This window comes from Mesoplodon bidens (assembly GCF_964165515.1).
Source record: "Mesoplodon bidens genome assembly, chromosome: 2".
Taxonomy (NCBI): Eukaryota; Metazoa; Chordata; class Mammalia; order Artiodactyla; family Ziphiidae; genus Mesoplodon; species Mesoplodon bidens.
In genome coordinates this window covers 76633743-76653002 of record NC_138177.1, presented here as the reverse complement: position 1 = coordinate 76653002, position 19260 = coordinate 76633743, and the positions used below count along the sequence as shown (strand labels likewise).

General features: G+C 47.5%; 1 protein-coding gene across 5 annotated transcripts in view; it reads right to left on the bottom strand.

The window, feature by feature from the left end:
- PI4KB (phosphatidylinositol 4-kinase beta) overlaps window positions 1-15743 on the bottom strand; it is a 28381-nt gene extending 12638 nt beyond the window's left edge. Inside the window, exons 1-4 of one of the 5 annotated variants that reach the window (XM_081225729.1) lie at window positions 15358-15743; window positions 12930-13108; window positions 6842-7778; window positions 2241-2285 (exon numbers count right to left, since the gene is read on the bottom strand). In XM_081225729.1, the coding sequence (XP_081081855.1) occupies window positions 2241-2285; window positions 6842-7750 (954 nt within the window). In that variant the 5' untranslated portion in view covers window positions 7751-7778; window positions 12930-13108; window positions 15358-15743. Of the gene's footprint in view, window positions 1-2240; window positions 2286-6841; window positions 7779-12929; window positions 13109-15339 lie in introns of all 5 variants that reach the window. The other 4 variants (XM_081225730.1, XM_081225728.1, XM_081225731.1 and 1 more) reach the window with 4 other exon arrangements.
- Between the last annotated feature and the right edge of the window lie 3517 nt (window positions 15744-19260).

Genomic DNA, 19260 nt, shown 5'->3' with positions numbered 1-19260 from the left:
ACAGGCTATTTCTTGAGGGTAAGGGGGGGATGTGTGAATCCAGGTCACCAGGTGCACCCCTCTTCTCTTGGACTTGAGTTTCTGAGGAACTGTCCCAAGGCTTCCAGATGGGTGGGGGGATGACATCCAAGGAGGTTAGCCAGGGACCCAGAGAGAAATGCTGCTTACACCTGAAGTGCTTCACCCATCTCAAGAATGAGGCTGTCCCTCTCCCCACCTGGATGCTTGGGCTGGGTGTCCGCCAGGGCCCACAAGGCTAAGGAGGGGAACGGCGAGTCAGTATCTCCCCTTTCAAAGGAGGACTCAATCTATAAGTGACTTTTGTTGCTTTCCACGGCATCCCCCTGTCCACCCCACAATCTCTCACAAAGGGTCAATGCACATGCAGGGGATGAGGGAAGGATGAGCTGACTTTGCACTAATGAGGGAACAATCAGTGGGAAAAGAAAAAGCAGATGGAGGGAGGTAGGGGTGGGCAGGTGGGTGGAGAAAACAACAGCTCCTTTCAGCCCCTGATGATGGCCCTGAAGACCTGTCTTTTTCAGTGAATCCTCCTTGGATCCTCTTCCCCTACCTCTCAGGGACTAGGCTCCCCATATTAGCTCCCTCCTGTGAGCTTGGCTGCTCACGCTGGGCACTTCATTCTCAGAAAGGGCAAAGTCAGTCTGGGGAGTAAGGCGGGGGTGGGGAAAAAGATGGACTCAGCTAGACAGGAAGAAGGGCTCTTTTCCCAGCCTAAGTCCTTCTACCGTAAGGGGCATTTTATCAGGATAGCCACCCCGTTCCATCTCTCCTCACCTAGATAAGAAGAGTATCTCTTCCTCTTATAGAAACAGTAGTATTTCACTCAGCAGGCTTCTCTCCCTCTTTGTGTGTCTTGCTTAGTTTCCTGAGTGAGAATTTCTACCCTCATTCCCTCACACTGCAAAAAAGAACTTTTGAAAGCTGGGCAGTACCATGCCCACCTCTGCATGTGTACAGAGCCAGGGTTCAAAGGGACAGCTCATCTCTCAGCCTCTACCCCACAGGGGGCTGGCTCAGGTCCCCATACAATAATGAAAAACAGGGAGTCTGAATCAGTCAGGAATGCTTTGGGAGGCACAGTTGAACAGAGATAAAGACAGTAAGACAATAGAACCAGACCTCTGTGGTCCCTGGAAATATCCCAGTGGTTTAATAGAGAAAGAGAAAGAAAGGAAAAGGAAATTTGGAGACTCACTCCTTTGTTCATCCTTATCCCCTAATCCATCCACTCAGGTGGCAAATGGTCATGGTCCCAAGGACCCTCCACCCCAAACAATTCATAATTATCTCAGATTAGAAACAACAGAATTCCTTCCCATCCTCAATTCAGCATTTGGGTCGGGGGCCCCTAAGTTACGTCAGCATGTTGGAAATATGACCCCAGGCCTCGAGAGAGAGGCACTGCCACATGGGAGGAGATAGGAATCATGACTGAAAGGGGATCAGCACAGAACAAACTGATTGTGTAGACAAATCAAAAATAAAGTGTAATAAAATCATCCAAACTCCCAGAGGGTCCAGCATTTCCTCTCACGTCTCTGCCCAGCAACAAGGTCCGAGACCCTGTGGGACCAGAGGGTCAGGGGTTAGTTCAGAGGGAACAAGAAAGGAGAATGAGGATTAAGGAACATCGTGGGCCATGAGCTGGGAAAGGGAAGAACTCAGACCTGGAAGAAATGTGGTTGAAGTTAAAAAGAAAACTGGCTGTGGGGAAGCAAAACTTTCCTTCAGGCCAAATCCTGTTTGCTTTTCGGGTCAGCTCACCCAGCACAGGGCCTAGCATTTGGAAGACACTAAATAAGTATTTGATGGTCTGATGGCAGAAGCCATGGGGCAAGGGTTCTGGGTGGGAGAAACAGGATCCTCAGGGTTTCCTGCCAAGCAGTTTTTGGCTCCAATCCAGGGATAAATTCTACCTCTCTCCCAGCTGTTTGCTCTAGAGACCCAGGAGCTGGGGGCTGAGTTGCACTGCATCCCAGCTGTCTCTGGGAGAAGGATCAGCTGAGCCCCACTCAGCCTGGGCTCAGAGCACTGGCAATAAACAGCAGGGGGCTCCTCCAGGTCTGGGAGGCCTGGGAGGGAGGAGCTGATGTCCCAGGAAGAAAAGGCACCTTTTAACTCCAGCCTTGGCCTGGGGACTCAGAAGACCTGGGGACGGAGAGGAAATGCGGCCATGGGGGGAGCCTGCCACCCAGTCCCAGCCTGGCCCCACTTACGGAACTGAATGAAATATCAATACTCTCGGTGCTGGAGGAGAGCTCCTGGGAAAGGGCCAAAGGGCAAAGGGGAGAAGGAGGGGCGGAGAGGGAAGGGAGAGAGACAAAGGCAAAGAATTTAGCTCCAACTTGGATCATAACTGCTTCTCTTGTGTAGCTCTCTACCTTTCTGCTTTAATGAAAGAAAGTCAACCCACAAATGCCACTTGCCCAGAATCTTGACACTTGTGGAAGATGCTAGAAAGCTAGTGCAAACCTTGAGGTCAGAAGGGTTGAAGAGACAACTGTCCTCTGCTTTCCACTTTCTTCCCTTCTATTCTTGCCTGCACAAGTCTTCCTTCTGGGACAAATCCTAAAGCTGGATCCCTCAGGGAGGTAACCGCGCTGCCAAGCTTCCCTGCTTTCTCTTCATCCACTCACATGCTCTCAACCAACCCCTTCTCCATGGAGACCACCATCGAGAGACTTAACAAGCTTCAGGGCCCCCACGCTGGAAATGCCATGTTCCTCCAGCTTCTTGGAAGCGTCGAGGAGGAAGCAGAAGAGCTCAGCTCTCAGTGCCGGGTGCCTCTCCTCTCGAATCAGCCTCATTATCACCCTGGGAAACCTAATCCCAACCTTCAATCATGTGACAAGGGATACCATGGACCCATGAGCATGAAACTTCTGGGCTGGATGCTGCTGGGAGTTAAGGATGAATAACTTTCTTACCTACCAAACTTCTGTAGGCTTCCTATCAGGGTATTTCACATGATACTCAATAAATTACAATTTTTTTGACGTAAGTTGGGGAGCCAGGTACCAGCTGAATCCACCTGAGAAAGCTGAGCAGCAGCAGCTGTCCTAGTCCCAGCCCAGGGGATTTAGCTAAACCTCACCCCATTCCTGTCTTACTGGTGTCTGTAAGAAAAACAGGGGAAAGGGCCAGTACTGAAGCTCATTCAGCAGCTCTGCTGCAGCTCGTGCACAGGCCCATCCTGGGTTCTGTCCACCAGGGTCTCCCAGAGCAGGAAGAAGGGGCAATATGTGTGCACAAATGTGCAGCAAGGGAGGGGCCTGGACTTGAGAGACAAAGTCCCGGGAACTCCCAGGGCAGGAGGGCAGTGGTCACTGAGCTACTCTGCAATCCGCGTTTGAAGCAACTACTTAATTCAATTCCACGGTTTAAGTTCTATTCTAGCTGAAGGTCCTCTAGTCAGGTCTTTCTTTGAAGAACCTAGGGAGAGGGGCACTTTGAGGGAGAAGTGAAGCTGAACACTCTCCCAAGGCAACAACTGCTTTGGGCAGGGGTGGGAGGGAGAATTGAGGCAGCGAGGATGCTAGAGGCTATGGTGACTTACTGGTTCAATTTTTACTCATGAGCTGGGTGGGGAAGGAACAGCAGGCAGGATATTGGTTCCATGAGCCACGGTCCAGCTGACTCTCCTACAGACAGGACTGTCCTGACTCATTGACAGCTTTGGGGGAAGGGAGGTATATCATGACCTGCTCCTCTCTCCTACTCTGTAGGCTTGAGTCACTCAAACTGAGTCAGCTCCAAGGAGAAAAGCTTGAGGCCAAGAAGCTGACATCACACTCTATTAGGCTGAAAGGCCTGCTGCAGCTTACAGTGTGATATGCAGCATATTTCTCTGTACAAAGGTTATAGCCCTGAGAAGACAAAGCTGATCTACAAGTGTCATTATGTGCAGTGTGGGGCTAGCAGCTAAATTACTGCCCCCTGCACCCCCAACCCTATGCCAGAATATTTACCATTTGGTTACAACTGCAAAACTGCCTGAACAGAGCTCCCTGACTAGGCTGATAGAAACTGCTTTGAAGGAGTGGGCTTGGAAGGGTGGAGAATGGTGGGAGATGGAAGGAATCAGCGCTAGAGCCCTCTGAATGTAGGGGAGAGTGTAAAGGATTCCTCATTAAAAGAAAACAACCTTCTGTGAGATCTGGGCAGAGAAGAACTCTGTAGGGATATCCCAGGCAGGAAGAGACTTGTATGAGCACCTGGGCCTTTTCTTTGAGGCCTCTCTTCACCCTCCTGAGCTTCCCTACTGGTGGCAGGAGGGTAGGATTAAACTCTGAACCCACAGGAAAGTGAGAGATGGGGAGCGGTTTGTCTCTCCTTCTGGAATCTCTGCTCAGACCTGAGATAATTATGTTTTGTTTTAGGAAGCTGTATACTTCCTCCTCATATGCAGGAATCAACATTTCAAGAGTCACAAGCTCCACCAAGAAACTGTTAGAACTAATAAATTCAGTAAATTTTCAGGATACAAAATCAAGAGCCACAAAGTAAACAATTTCCTAGTTAATGCGATCTCCATATAACCTTGTAAGTTCCTGGAGTGAAGGACAGCATTTTACCCTTCATCCTCCACTGCCTCTAGTGCAGGGCTCCACACAGTATACAAGCTCAAGAGCTATATGTTGAGTGAATAAATGTTGCATGATGGGGAGAAGGAGTATTAGAAAGAAAGAAAAACAATTCCCTTGGTATTTGGGAGACAAAGGCCTTGAAAGATGTATTCTCAAAATGCCAAAGGGGTTTGGAGAGACCTCTGTGCTGAAGACTCCAATGCTCAGACTCCTGGTGACTCTCACTCTCACATTTCCTGAGGAGCCACAGTGGATTCAGGTGTCTCTTTCTGCCAGCATCAGATAACTTGGAAGTGCCTGGGGACGTGGTATCTCCTTCCTTTCCTGGATCTATTGACCCAAGATAAAGGAGCCAGGTTGGGAAGAATGGCAGCTGGAGAAGCCAACCTAGAGGATTTAAGCACTCACAGAATACCTGTGTCTCAGCATCACCCCAAATCCCATCCTAGGCAGGAGTCAGATGCAAGGAAGAGGGACTGAGGACCAACACGGAGTAAGAGAAGCCAGAGGCCTGTTTTTCTGGTCCTAAGATGAGAACTACAAAATGCCTGCAGAGAAAAGCCAAGAGGCACCAAGGGATTCACTTGCAGCTGCTCCCACTCATACTGATACAGGCTCCCTCTGATACCCCAAGAGGAGGAGCTCGCAAACACTTCACGACCTTAGTCCCACCGGCTCTGGATGATTCTTCTTGCTGTGCAACAGCCTCCCTTCATGACCCTAGGCTGCCCTGCCAAGCTCAACCAGAAATGAAAATGGTCTATTCTGGTTCTGAGAACACTTGGGCTCTGCCTGTGCATGGATGTGGAAACCTTCATGGCTAAGGCTTAGGCTGTTCTTCCCCATATGGACTCCGACAGCTGAGGCCTGGTCTGATATGCACTGGTTGAGAGACCTGGGGCAAATCATCTAACCGCTCTAAGCTGTTTCCTCAATGGTAAAATAATACCTGTCTCTTAGGGTTGTTGTGAGGATTAAATGTAAAGTATTTGACATGATGCTTGGCACGTAGTAAGTGCTCAATAAATGTTAGTTCCTTTAGCTTCACTATTATTCTCACAATAAAATACCGAATTTCCAGAGAGACCAGGCTCTGTAGTCTCCCCTGCTCTTGCCTTTTCCCTTCCCTAGTCACTCTGACCTCTCTCTAGTTGAAAGAAGTCCCATTGTATCAAAAACGTGAGTGGGTTATGTGCCCCACAGGGGCAGACGCCAGCACAACTATATGCATTTTCCAACAACGCAAATTCCTCGTTCTTTTCTCCCTTCTTTTCTCGGCTAGGCTGGCAGCCAGGATGGGAGCGTGGCTGGTGGTGAGTCAGGGGTGGGGTGGGGACGGGGGCACCATTGTCTGGCTGGGACATCAGGTCACTGATACTACTGGTTGTCCACCGAGCAACTTCCCCTGCTGTCTGTCCAGATATGGAATGAAAGGTGGGTATAACCTACTGATGTGCTTATCTCATCCCTGCTCTATATCCTAAATGGGATACCCTGACTGCTGCTTTCTCTTCTTTAGGTTTCAGATCCTTGACTAGACACTGGGTATGCCCAAGATTTACTCTATTACCAGGACTGCTTCCCTCTTCCTTTTGTGCTTCTCCCAAATGATATGGGAAAAAAACAAGCAAGACATCCTTTCCCCCAAGGAAAGGCGGGCGGGAGGGCATTCTGCAGATGCCTCAATGATAGGGAATGAACCTTACCCTTATGTCAACAAACAGCAGGATCTTCAGGGAGTGGGGGAGAGGGATTATGAGGAGTGGCTAGGAGGATGAAGCTGAGGTTCCACTTAACATCTCCCCTCCCGCAGCACACACAAAATTCACACACAGGGTCCCTTCTCCTCCCCCATGGTTGCTGCTCTGAGAGGTCCTGGTAGATATCCCAGGTTTCAAGTCAGGCTGGGGAGGGTCTCTGCCACAGTTCTCAGTAAGAGAATGGAAGTGCAGTTTAGGAAAAACACATTGGACAGGGTCAGGAGTATCAGCCTTGCTGTTAGCTATATGACCTGAGGAAAGTCACTTTATCTCTCTGGGTCTCCAAGTTCTTCCTTTGTAAAATGAGGCAGCTGGAATACATGAATTCTAAAGTCTTTTTCCATTCTAACATTCCATGCTTTTATCGATGAAATGAAACAGAGGGACGGAGAGAAAAGGACAGAGTAACCCTATGTCAGACATCCTGTCTCCATGCCACCTTGCTTACCCTGTCCCTCCCGGGAATTTTACCTCATCCTCATTCTCCACTTTAGGATTGCTGGCTGTTCGTTTCAGGTTGCTGCTGAGACTTATGCTGGCGGTGGCATCTGACTTAGAGCGCTGGTGAGTCCTTTTAGAGGGAGACAGCCCTGTGTCAGGGGCTGGGCTCAAGGAGGGCAGCTCCCTCTTTCGGTGAGCTGGCTTCAGCTCATCTGAGAGGATCAGCTTCCGTAGCTTGGTCCCGCGGGAGTGTCGTTGAGTGGAAATGTGCATGTCTGAAGAGTAGGCCCCCAGCAACAGGGCACACTGGAGAGAAAAGTTAATGCTCTGGCGGCAACGGTGGACGATATAGGGCTTGATGGCATCACCCACGTCCTCATCCATGTGAATGTACATGTTAAGCAACTGGGGCAAATAGAAGTCCACATCCTCATTACGAAAGCAGAAGAGCCGGTTGCCGATGTACGCTTGCACTCCGGGCTCCTTGGAGTTATACAGGTATGAAATGGCCATGGAGATGTCAAATAGTTTCGACTCAAACAGCCTCAGCAGCCAAGACTGTTTGGCTGAGTTGTTCTGCCGCCGCCTTCTTGCTCCCTTGGCTGTGCCCGAGGCCACCGTGGCCCCCATCTCATCTTCCTCCTCCCTTATCTGGGAGGGTGGATCGTCCAGGCAACGGATCTCACTGTCCACACCATCCCCATTGACCAACTCCAGTGGGGTGCCTCTGCTAGAGATGGCCACACCTCCATGCAAAAGCTTGACTTTCTCCAGCACCTCCTGGCAGGCCTTCTGGGCCACCTCAGGGTCGATCACTGATAGTTCCCCGACCCCCTCCGTGATGACGCTTAGCAAGGAGCCCCCATTGTTCCCTGATGGGCCAGGAGTGGGCTCAGAAGTTGGCTTCAGCAGGGCAGGCTCCACTACCATGTCTCCCATGGCCACAGCCAGACTTCGAGCTTCCAGGCTACGGAAGGAAGGAGGGAGGGAGAAAGGAACAGAAAGGGAGACACGTACACACACTGGTTAGTGGTGCCATCCTCAGGTCTTCCCTTCATCATGAAACCTTCCCTAGCACCTCCCTTCTTTATGTCTTCCTGGACTCATTCAAAATCAGATGAAAAGACCTCTCCTCCCAGGAAGCTTTCCCTGACTACCTCCCTCCACTTCTGATTGCTACATTACTCTTCATTCCTTCTGCACTTAGTTACTCAGCTTAGCCTCTATTCTTAACTTGTATTTGCAGAATGCTGCTTTACATGTGTTTTGTTCATATAGGTTTACAAATTCTTCAGGTAGACTGGGAAGCAATTCTGGTTTTAATTCCCTTGTCCCCAACTCTTCAAATGCTTTTCTATCTCCATATCTCCCTTTAAATGCCTGCCAATAACCTTTTCCTTTTCCTCTTTGAACTGTATTTTCTTACTCATATAACACTCCATACACTGGTCCTGAACATCTCACCTTTATTTAGTGTTAAAATCTTGATGTATTTTTCTAGTTACAGATACTTTCTTACCTTCCCTTTAGACTCAAAGTTCCCAAGAAATAAGGGCCAGCAAATATCACACCCAGCTTCACTGAGAAGAAAAAGCTCTAAAACAACCATCATCCCTGCTGAAGTGTGCCATTTCTCTGTTCGTCTGACTTCATGACATCATTCTCCCTTTCTCAAGTGCTGTGGCAGCTGAAGGATAGTGGAAAAACTCCTGAACTTGGAGTCAAATAGGCTGAGGTTCAGAATCCTGGCTCTGCCATTATGAGGATGTGTAAACTTATACAAACCACGTATCTTCTGAGTTTCAGTTTCCTCAACTGCAAAATGGGAAAAACATATCTACTTCTTATTGTTGCTGTGTAGAATAAATAACTTTATGTGTGTAAAAGGATCTAACACAGTCCCTGGCACACAGTAGTACTTAACAAATGCTAGTTGAATCCTAATCACCTAAAAGGTTAGTAAACGATGCGTGTGCACACACACATGTTGTTTATAAGGGAAGTGAACTGCAGTTAGTGCTCGTTACTTGAGACTCTTCCAAAACAATTATCCCAACACTACTTTCCCCATTCTCATACACACACTCCAAGAACTGGAGGGGCTGTGAGAAGGCAAAAAGATATCAGGCTGGAACTCATGTGTCTAGAATGTCCAAAGAACAGGGAGGGGCAGGAATCACATAACCAAGAATCCCTCTCTGGAGGGACTCTCAGAAGGAAAGTCAGTGAGAGAACACTGTTGATAAAAGCCATTGCCTTTCTAGAATGATTCTTCAGAGCCTCACCAAATCCAAATCAGGAGAATCAGTGCAGAACAGGAGGAAATTTCAAAGCAAGGACTGGGAGAGGCACACTGTTAATGTCAGACCAACCCAGCTCTGGAGTCTGGCTGTAGTCAGCAATGGACTCAGAGGCCTCTTCACAAAAATACAAATAGAGTGCATCTAAGACACACTCAAGAGCATGAGCAAGAGGAAGGCAGAAGCAACTGTGGAGCTGGAATGCAGGTAATTTCCAACTGACAGTGACATCAGCTTTGACACTAGTGAACCTGGGTGCATATACTTTGGGTAAGTGGAAGGAGGCTCAAGATACAGATTCTCTAGTCACTCTGCAAAGCCCCGGTTTCCACTGCCACTCTTCCAGTGCCTCTTCTTGCACCTCTGAAATGTTAAGACTCAAGGTTACCTTCATTTGCCCAACATTATATAATACAGCTCCCTGACTCCCAGCAGTCAACCAGTAAAGTTTTGCAGGAAGACAGATGGGGAACTCAAGTTCTCAGAAAGCATCAAAAATGGCTGCTTTGGCTTATCTTTCTCCCAACTCTGTCAAGCAAGAAGTTCATTCCCAAATTTAGTTTCTCTGATGCAGTTTTGAGCTTGGGATCAGCAAAAAGGTGGCAACTCTTTCACTATGCTCTCTCCCAAATTAGGCAGTGCCCTCTGAGCAGCAGAACCAGCATGGCTGCCCGTGCAGATCTGTCTCTACTTGCAACTATGGGTTGCACAGGAATAATAAGAAGGAAGCTTTAGTCATTCCCTGCCGCACCTTTGTAGGACACTCTGCACCAGAGGGTCACTCAAATTCAACTGGGACCACTACCTTTTAGGTCTGCTTAGAAACTCACACAACAGCCTCAATCACTTTATACAGCCAACTCTTTTTTCTCAATCTCTCTCTGCTTGGCACATTTTTCTCTTTCCCTCTACTCCAGAGACTTCCAAGTCACCAAAAGCTCCTAAAAATCCACTTTTCAAAACTTGCAAGGGAAATGAAGTTCAGACATTCTCCACAAACAGCATCTCAGACTTCACTAGGAAACACAGAAGATTTGGAAATGGTCACAATTGGGATTATTACTGGCACCAGGAAGGAAGGAAAGGAGACCATCATTTCTTTTATTCCAGGGCTCAGTTAGAAATCCCACATCACAGTGTTCAGGGGACTTCCTGCTGAATAGAACAGGTCCCCAATTTGGCAGCCTCTACTCTCCAGGGAACAGACAATGTCAAGAGAAGGAGGAAAACCAAACTCCTCTCCGGTATAGGCAGCTCTGCCACTAGAAACTACCAAACTGGAGCTAGGCCTCCCTCCTGGCCTTTCTGAGCCTCAGGAACTGCCTGCATCTGAAGCAAGTCATGGGGAAAAGGAGGAGTTGAAGGAAATTTAGGTTGTTTTGGCAATTTAGGCAATAAGAAATAAGAAATGGATTCTCCCAAACCTAAATCCAGAGATGGTCTTCAACATCAATTCATTCATTTTCAAATGCAAAGAAAACATAGCTTTGATAAGTAACTATTCTAAAGAGAGTGAAAGGACTAGAAAGCGAAAAAGGAAGAAACAGTTTCTGTATTCACCACCCTTCTCCTTATAAGTCAGAGAACAAGAAAAACACGAGAGAAGGAAATCCAAACCTTTAGGATCAAATGACTCCTATGGCTCTCAAGGACATTCAGACAACTGAGGCTCCACATTTCACGCTGGGAGCCTAAACTGGCCTTCCAGGGAGACTGGAAGGGAACTGAAGAGGCCGACCCACCCCAGACTAGCAGCTGGCCTCTAGGAAAGGGGTGTGTGTGTGTGGGGGTGGGGGGCATGTTGAAAACCGACTGGCTCCACACGTTATGTCTGGGCAATGCAGGGAATCTTCAGCTGAGCATCAGAGGGTTGTTCAGGGCAAAGCAGAGAACAGCAGCAGTGAAAGAGGACAGAGAGGGTACATATGCATGTGTTCTGTGACTGAGCATTTAAGTAAATGTCTGCAGAAGACTCTGGTGGGGAGGGAATGCTATCACTTAACATGGCTTCCCGCCTCTCATCACCTCAAAAGATTTTAGGCAAACAACCCTCCATGGCCTCCGTTAAAGGACCTGGTGGGTTGTTCTCTGGTAGGACAGGATATAAAGAGCCCCAAATCAATTTCCTCACTCAGTTAATCACCATTCCCTTCTTAAAATCTTTTTCCATGAACTAGATAAATACAATTGCTTCAGATCAATCCTCACGTTTTTTTTTTTTTTTTTTTTTTTTTGCGGTACGCGGGCCTCTCACTGTTGTGGCCTCTCCCGTTGTGGAGCACAGGCTCTGGACACACGGGCTCAGCGGCCATGCCCCCCGGCCCAGCTGCTCCGCGGCATGTGGGATCTTCCTGGACCGGGGCACGAACCCGTGTCCCCTGCATCGGCAGGCGGACCCTCAACCACTGCGCCACCAGGGAAGCCCAATCCTCACGTTTTTATGTGTTTCTGTGTTTTCATAGATGACCCGTAAGAGATCATCTAATTTAGTATTCTGCCTCCAAGCGGATACGTGAGCTCAATTTTCTTCCACTTCCTTTTAAAAGATCCCTTTGGAAAAAAAAAAAAAAAGACCCCTTTGAGATGGATCATGTGAATTGGAAAAAAGAGCAGTGGAGCCAATATCTTCATCCTACAAGGTAGATAGTTAAGAGAGGCTATTAAAAGTTAAGGGAAAGATCAGAAGATTCAAATATGTTATTTAAAGTTACACAGGGGACTTCCCTGGTGGTGCAGTGGTTAAGAATCCGCCTGCCAATGCAGGGACACGGGTTCGAGCCCTGGTCCGGGAAGATCCCACATGCTGCGGAGCAACTATGCCTGTGCGCCACAACTACTGAGCCTGCACTCTAGAGCCCACGAACCACAACTACTTACTGAGCCTAAGTGCCACAACTACTGAAGCTCACACGCCTAGAGCCCATGCTCCGCAACAAGAGAAGCCACCGTGATGAGAAGCCTGTGCACCGCAAGAAGAGTAGCCCCCGCTCACTGCAACTAGAGAGAGCCTGAGCGCAGCAACGAAGACCCAACGCAGCCAAAAAAAAAAAAAAAAAAAAAAGTTACACAGGCTTCCAGTAGAAATAAAAATGACAATATATAAGCAAGAGGTGTGAATCTTCTAAAGTGCAATCTTCTTTTGTAACAATTAATAAACCAAGAAACAAAGGCACAAGCATTTTATCTAAGGCTATGGCAATAACTGTCAGAGAGAAACACTGAAATAATTAAGATGTTAACTCTAGGGGTAGGGATGAAGGGAAAGGGAGTATAGATTTTCATCATAAACTCTTTTAGTACAATTGGATTTGTTCAAATGCATGTATGCCTTTAGTAGTAATTTTTAAAAGAAGTTGCTCTTCTAAAGAGACTCCTAATCATCCTAAGCTGCCTGTTCTGTGGTTGAGAATTTCCTCCTCACGTCTCAAGGTTTAACTCAAACCTTTCTTTAAGGAGGTCTGAGCTCATCTTTCCCCCTTAACCTTAACGGTAAAAATGGAGATTGAGTACAACCTTCTCCTTGTAGAAACAAAGAGTCGAGCAGTCAAACAGGCTCAAGCCCTACAAGGAACCAGGTAAACACTTACCCAAGGCCCCAAGGCAGGGTGGCATCAGGGGAGAGGGCATTCTCAAGCTACCAACAGGAGGGTAGGGAGAGCAGTGGTCTCTGGGTAGTTAAGTCAATATTGAATCAGGCTGAGAATTCTGTTCAGGGCTATAGAGCTGGTATAAGCAGATTCTAGCCAGACAGCCCAAGCCAGCTCTGGGAGCCCCTGCTGTAACAGACAGATGGCAAAGAAAGCAACCTGTACACTCACCTCTCTCTGAATTGTTCCTTCCTGCTGCAAGCTCCAAATGCACTTGAACTAGGCCCTCTCTTGTCTCATGCCAGTTACTGAGAGGTCCCTCTCAAACTTCTTCCCCAAATCAAAGAATCTCAATTTGCTGCTTTAGATGGCATTCACCAAACATGTTCTTGTGCAGTGTGGACCCAGCTCTGAGAAGGAAGCAGGGAAACTAAGGGAAATATGACTTCTCTTTGGGGGTGCTTCCAAGGAGTGAAGCTGCTCCTAAAAAGGGCAATTATGAGATTGGACACTGGCTAACGAGGAGGGAGACAAAGGGAGAAGTGGGATGAGGCAGCACGATTACTTTCAAACAGGCGTAGAGTAGGAAGATGACTGGAACTTCATATGCTCTCTTCGCTATCGCAGGCCAAGAGACATGGCATACAAGGAAGCAACTAGTTTCCTAAGGCCTAACTCACTCCAAGGTTTCTTTTCCAGCCAGTTTCTTCAAAGGACTTTCCCACAAACATACTTTCCATCTACAGAATCTGGAGTTATGGCTCAAGTACAAGAGGAACAGCAAAGGTGGTCAGCAACTTACAGCAGTGGGGGAAAAAAGCAAGGCAGATGAAAGAAGATGGCCTGGAGCTTGTCTTTCAAACTGATTTACTCCCATGGTTTTAAGACTAGAAAGGCCCAACAGAGAGACCAGAATGAAAGAAAATTCTCAGAACAACTAAATCACTACTCATAAATACCTTGTGTCTGAGGAACCCAGAATGTTTTGTAAACAGATAATTAAGTCTCATTTTTCCCCCCAACCCACATCCTGCTATAAGCCTATTACTGCACTGATGCCTATAGAGTGGGCCATTTTCCCAACAAAAGTCACTCTAAAGGTCAAGTGAGGAAGTCACATGCTGAACTCAGGAGTCCTGATTCTGAATATACAAGCTCTTTCCATTGTCTCATGTTCCTTTTCCCAGTTACCCCCTGACCAACCCCACTCCAGGCCTAAACTCTTAAGGAATCAACCAAAACCATTCTAGTGAAGCCACAGACAGTAAACTGATTCCTCTTAGGAGTGGGAGGAGACTCTATTCTGTGATCCCTTTAAGACAAGCCTAAAATTAAATAATCCAAAACAAAACTTCTCACAACCTCATTCAGTTCCCATGCAGGGCTGTTCGTTCTCCAACAAAGTGTAATCTGATAGGGACTTCTTTTAAACTTGCTCCATCCTTCAGAAACACCCTTCTGTCCAGAGAAAAGCCTGAGACAGCTGAGGCTCCCCCTCCTCCCAACACATTTTCTTCTTAGCTCAAGGTTTAGCTGATCCCGAAATAAGTGGTATGTAAAGGTAGAGTATGACAGAGAACACGTAAAGACCATAGGGAAGGGCTTCCCAGGTGGCGCAGTGGTTGAGAGTCCGCCTGCCGATGCAGGGGACACGGGTTCGTGCCCCTATCCCGGAAGATCCCACATGCCGCGCTGCGGCTGGGCCCGCGAGCCATGGCCGCGGAGCCTGTGTGTCCGGAGCCTGTGCTCCGCAACGGGAGAGGCCACAGCAGTGAGAGGCCCGCGTACAGCAAAAAAAAAAAAAAAAAAAGACCATAGGGAAAACAGAACCACGTGTCACAAGGATCAGCAAAACCCTTGAAACTCGAGGGAGGTGTCGAAGTTGGAAATCCTGAATGGGAAGGGGCACTGTCAGATCTCTCTTCTACAGGAACAAATCTCCAGAGGTTGGGGGAATTGAGGAAGGGTAGAGGGAAGTTAAAGAAAGTTACAGGAATCATAAAGCACTCCAGAGAAGAAGGGTAAGGCGTAAGGTCAAAGGAGAATGTAAGTAGTACTTTGGGAATGATGGTGAGAGCCTAGATCCCTTCAGGAGAAGGGAATAGACAATTCTTGGAAGCCAGGAGCTGGGTGGGTGGGTGGCAGTGAGGTAACGGAATCAGAAGCAGCAGAGGAAGAGAGGGCCACAATCTTTAGATCAGGGAAAAGGGAACCCAGTGCTGGGGTGGCATAGAGACATCGGAGGAAAGGGACAAAATAGGAAAAGGGGTAAAGGCGGAGGCCATGGGAAAGATCCGGGGCTGGAGCACAGACAACGAGGAAAGACAAACAAGGATGGACATTATAAAAGGCGTCGTGATGTGGAAAGGGTTGACGACTTAAAATAATTCGGGACGGAGGCAACAGGGATAAGAGTGAGGGAGGGGGGAATCCCCGGGCAGAGGGAGGAGCTAAACAGAAGAGGAAGCCAAAAAGCAGAGGAGGACCCCAGGCTTGGGAAGAAAGGGTGGAGAAGGAACCCAGGGTGCAGCTGCCACCGGGAGGGCAGTTTTGTAGTCAAACCCAGGTGTGGGGGCGGGGGACGCTGTGCGGGACAGGGTGGGAGAGGGACCCCTTCACACACAGGGCAGGGGGCACTCACGGGGTAGGAGGAGCTCACCTCCGGGGGACCCCGGCGGAGGGGGTGCGGGCGGTCGGGGTCGGGCTGCCGACACCGCCGCCTCAGCAGCAGCAGCGGCTCCCGGGTTCCATTGGCTGCCTGCGCTTCCCTGACAGCGGCCGCGGCGGCTGCACCAGGCCCCGGCTGCCGGGGCTGCCCTCGGCGCCGCCTGAGGGGGCCTTCGCGCTGCCTCACTTTCGACCGGGCCTCACAACTTTCTCTTCCTCCCTCGCACAACCAAGACCAAAAAAAAAAAAAAAATCCCCAGCAGATCTCGATTTTCTTCTGAGTTCAGGCCCTTCTTCGTGGGCTATGCTTTCTTGCTTCTCCGACGCTCAGGACCCTACCGATCCCATAGTAATCTAGGGAGTCGGGTGAGCTGCCTGGAACATGCCTGTTCAGAAATAGAGAAGGGGGCGGGGAAGAGATTTGGCAGCTGGGGAGGGAGGAGAAGACGGGGGGAGGAGCTTACGGGTGGGAGGAGGGGCCAATCTTTGGGAGGCGGACCTAAGAGGCAGCGTTTGCGAGGCTAAGGAAGCCGAAAGGGAAGTAAAATTTGCTGGATAAGGGGAATGGGCTCCCGGGCTAGAGCAGAGAGCGGCAGTGTGGCAGGCGGGCGTGGGTGCCCTGTTAGAGGAGTGCAGACTTATCGCGTACTTCAGAAAGCACAGGAACATGCAAATTAGATGTAAATGAGTCCGTTCGGCTTAGCAACCGAGTTAACGTAATTGCAATCAATGGCTTTCCCCCTCCGTTATTCCACACGACTTCCTCAGTAAATCAGGTCAGGGGATGGACGCTGGGGATCCAGCTGGACAGCAGAAAGACAAAGGGCAGGCGGGGAATATAGTCACCTTCACTATCCTTTTCCTACTCATCTTTAAGGACGATGCCAAGATTACACCTCTTATCGCTTGGGGGGAATGGCGCGGTCCAACCGCGTCAGTCTTTCGCCGTTAGCGGCGCGACTCGAGGCGGCGGTTCTGCCTCCGAGGTCACCACCTGCCTGGGCAGCCTTTGGCCTCCAGCCTCCGGACCTCGATCCAGCCAGGGAGGGGCTGGACAGGGCCAGGTCGGAAGAGGTGAGTGAAATGACAAAAGCTTGGAGGGCATAATCACTCCTTCCAAACGAAACAAAACCATATAAAACTAAACAAATAAAAAATACGCCCCACAAATGGACTTCTGGTGTTGGTTTTGTGTATTTATCAGATAGCTTTATTGACTAGGAACCCTTTACGTCAGAACCTCTGTCCCAACCCTCATAGGGCCTTACTTAATATTCTACACTGGGGCTAGTTGTTTGAGCCCAGATCCTGGATGCCACCTTCCCTGCCACTTAAAGGCTGTTTGATTTGGAATGACTGATTTAACCTCTGTGAACCTCCGTTTCTGTGTCTGCAAAGTGGAGCCAAGAATATTAACACTTTACAGGATTTTGTGAGGATTAAAAGAGAGTACAGGTTACTACTATACGTAGTACTATATTACTATTATTGGGACAATAATATAGAATAGATGACAAAAGGAAAGAGGGTCACTGCTTCAGTGTTCGGGAGGCAGAATAAAGATTAATAGCTTGAAAATACCTATGTAAAACGTGCAGTATGTACAAAAGTAGAACAAATGGGGTACCTGATTGCTGAAGGAACATATTGTTAATTAATACAAAAGGCCACTCTGTATATGATGAATGAATGAATGAATGAAAGGTTTCTCAGAAATACTGTGAGCCAGCTCAAAGAAGAGTTGCTAGAAATGATCCAGCCAAAGAAAAAAGAGGAGAGCATCCTGAAGGGAATTTGCTCATATCATGGGAGGGCAAGTTGATAAGCTAGGTTAAATCAGGAGTACAGTAATGAAAGATGAACAGAGAAAGAGGCCAAGAGTGCCAAAGATAGTTTAAATTTGTCACCGCTTGTCTGGAGTGGGGAATCACCAGTCCATCTGTCAGGCCTAGCAGCTCTTGGCCAGCTCCCAGTCAGCTGTCTGGCAAGTATGGAGAGGTGATGACCCTGGTTTACCCTAGAGTTTAAAATGTCACACATCCGGGCTTCCCTAGTGGCGCAGTGGTTGGGAGTCCGCCTGCCGATGCAGGGGACATGGGTTCGTGCCCCGGTCCGGGAAGGTCCCACATGCCACGGAGCGGCTAGGCCCGTGAGCCATGGCCGCTGAGCCTGCGCGTCCGGAGCCTGTGCTCCGCAACCGGAGAGGCCACAACAGTGAGAGGCCCACGTACCGCAAAAAAAAAAAAAAAAAAAAAAAAAAAAAAGTCACACATCCATCCCATCAAGGGATAGGGATCCCAAGGGCTGTAAGATGGCTTTTTGAAACATTGTAAAAAGAGATGTGACAAGCTTACTTTATATAGTAGGAAGTTTTTTATTTTCCAGTAACATCTCTGTTCAAACTAAGTAGGAACTTTTTGTAGCTACAGCAGTTATAAGTCCTTTATTAACTGAGACCCACTCCCACCCCATACACACACACAGACAGTATTATTAGGTACAAGATTTTGTTTCAAGTTTTCTGTGTTCATAGCTCTAAGGGCTCTTATGTGTAAATTTCTGTGCATCTCTTTGTGACTTTGTCTTTCTGCCTTCTTTTGGAATTTTCTTTGTTTCCCTCTATTTCTGGGTCTCCAGCCTCCTCTAGTCTGAGCTCCTCAAGGCAGGAAAGGATTTATCTTTGTATCCTAGCTGTATCCTTAGTTTCTACCACAGGAAAAAATGTTTGTATTTGTTGATACAGCAACAGATTGAATGCAGAAGCAGATACGAGAATCCAGTCAAGCATTAGATTTCCAAAAATGCACAACAGGGCCAATTGTCTGATTGTTTGTTGTCGTATTTGTTCTGGAAAAATAGTTATCTTTCTTAAACGAATTAATAAAATAAGAATATTTACAAACAAATGTTTTGACTAAATTATTCCCCTCCCTTCCTGTTTGCTTTTCTTTTCTCCTGTCTCCTTAATTGTCAGATTATAAAACTGAATGCTATTCTGTTTCCCATATTTAATTTAAAAGCATAACATTTATAATATTCTCTAAAATTCCTCACCACACTGAAACTATTTTTTAGATTCTCTTTTGGTAGAAAAAAACACCACTTACCTCTATCTTAAGTCCCAGGGAGCTGGTACAGGTATACAACCATGTATGGTTGTACACGGATGACTCATGTACATGGTGACTCTATAGGAACCCCATACTGTCCTGTATGCACGTGAAGCCTCTTACTTTGGTGGGAAAGCATGTACGCATGTGGCACCTTGGGGTGTGAGGGCAGGAAAGTACCAACAGGGTCAAGTAATGTCATTTATTTATTTAAATGTCATCAAACTGGGGAAAGAAGTTTACTTCATCAAAAGTTGGTAAAACTAGAGGACCCAGGTCATAATACAGCTCCAGTTATATTTTAAACACCCCTATGATTAAAGCAATAATAAAGAGTAATTTTTCTCCTGAACCATAGATATTATGGGCTTTTTTTTTTTCAGAGAAAAGAAAAAGAAGCTACTAGCAGTTATTGCTTGTGGGCTCCTACTGTGTATGAATACAAACATTACCTCATTTATTCCTTACTACAACCCTGTGAAAGAGATTTTATTTTATGGAGACTGAGCTTCAGAATGGTTAAGTCATCGTTTTTTTTTTTTGAAACTGTTTTACTTCAACCCACAGTAAGAAATAGATTTTATAATCAGGACCACTGAAGAGCACATAGACACGTCTTCACTGAAATAAAGGTTTCATGAAATAATACTTACCCTTACTATAGTCAGTGCATGCTGATATTTTCTATTCTATTTTATTTCACTCTTTAAAAACACTGTTTTGCATCCTGCTAAATCAGTTTCACAACCCACAAATGAGTTGCGATCTATTTTTGATTCCAGTTT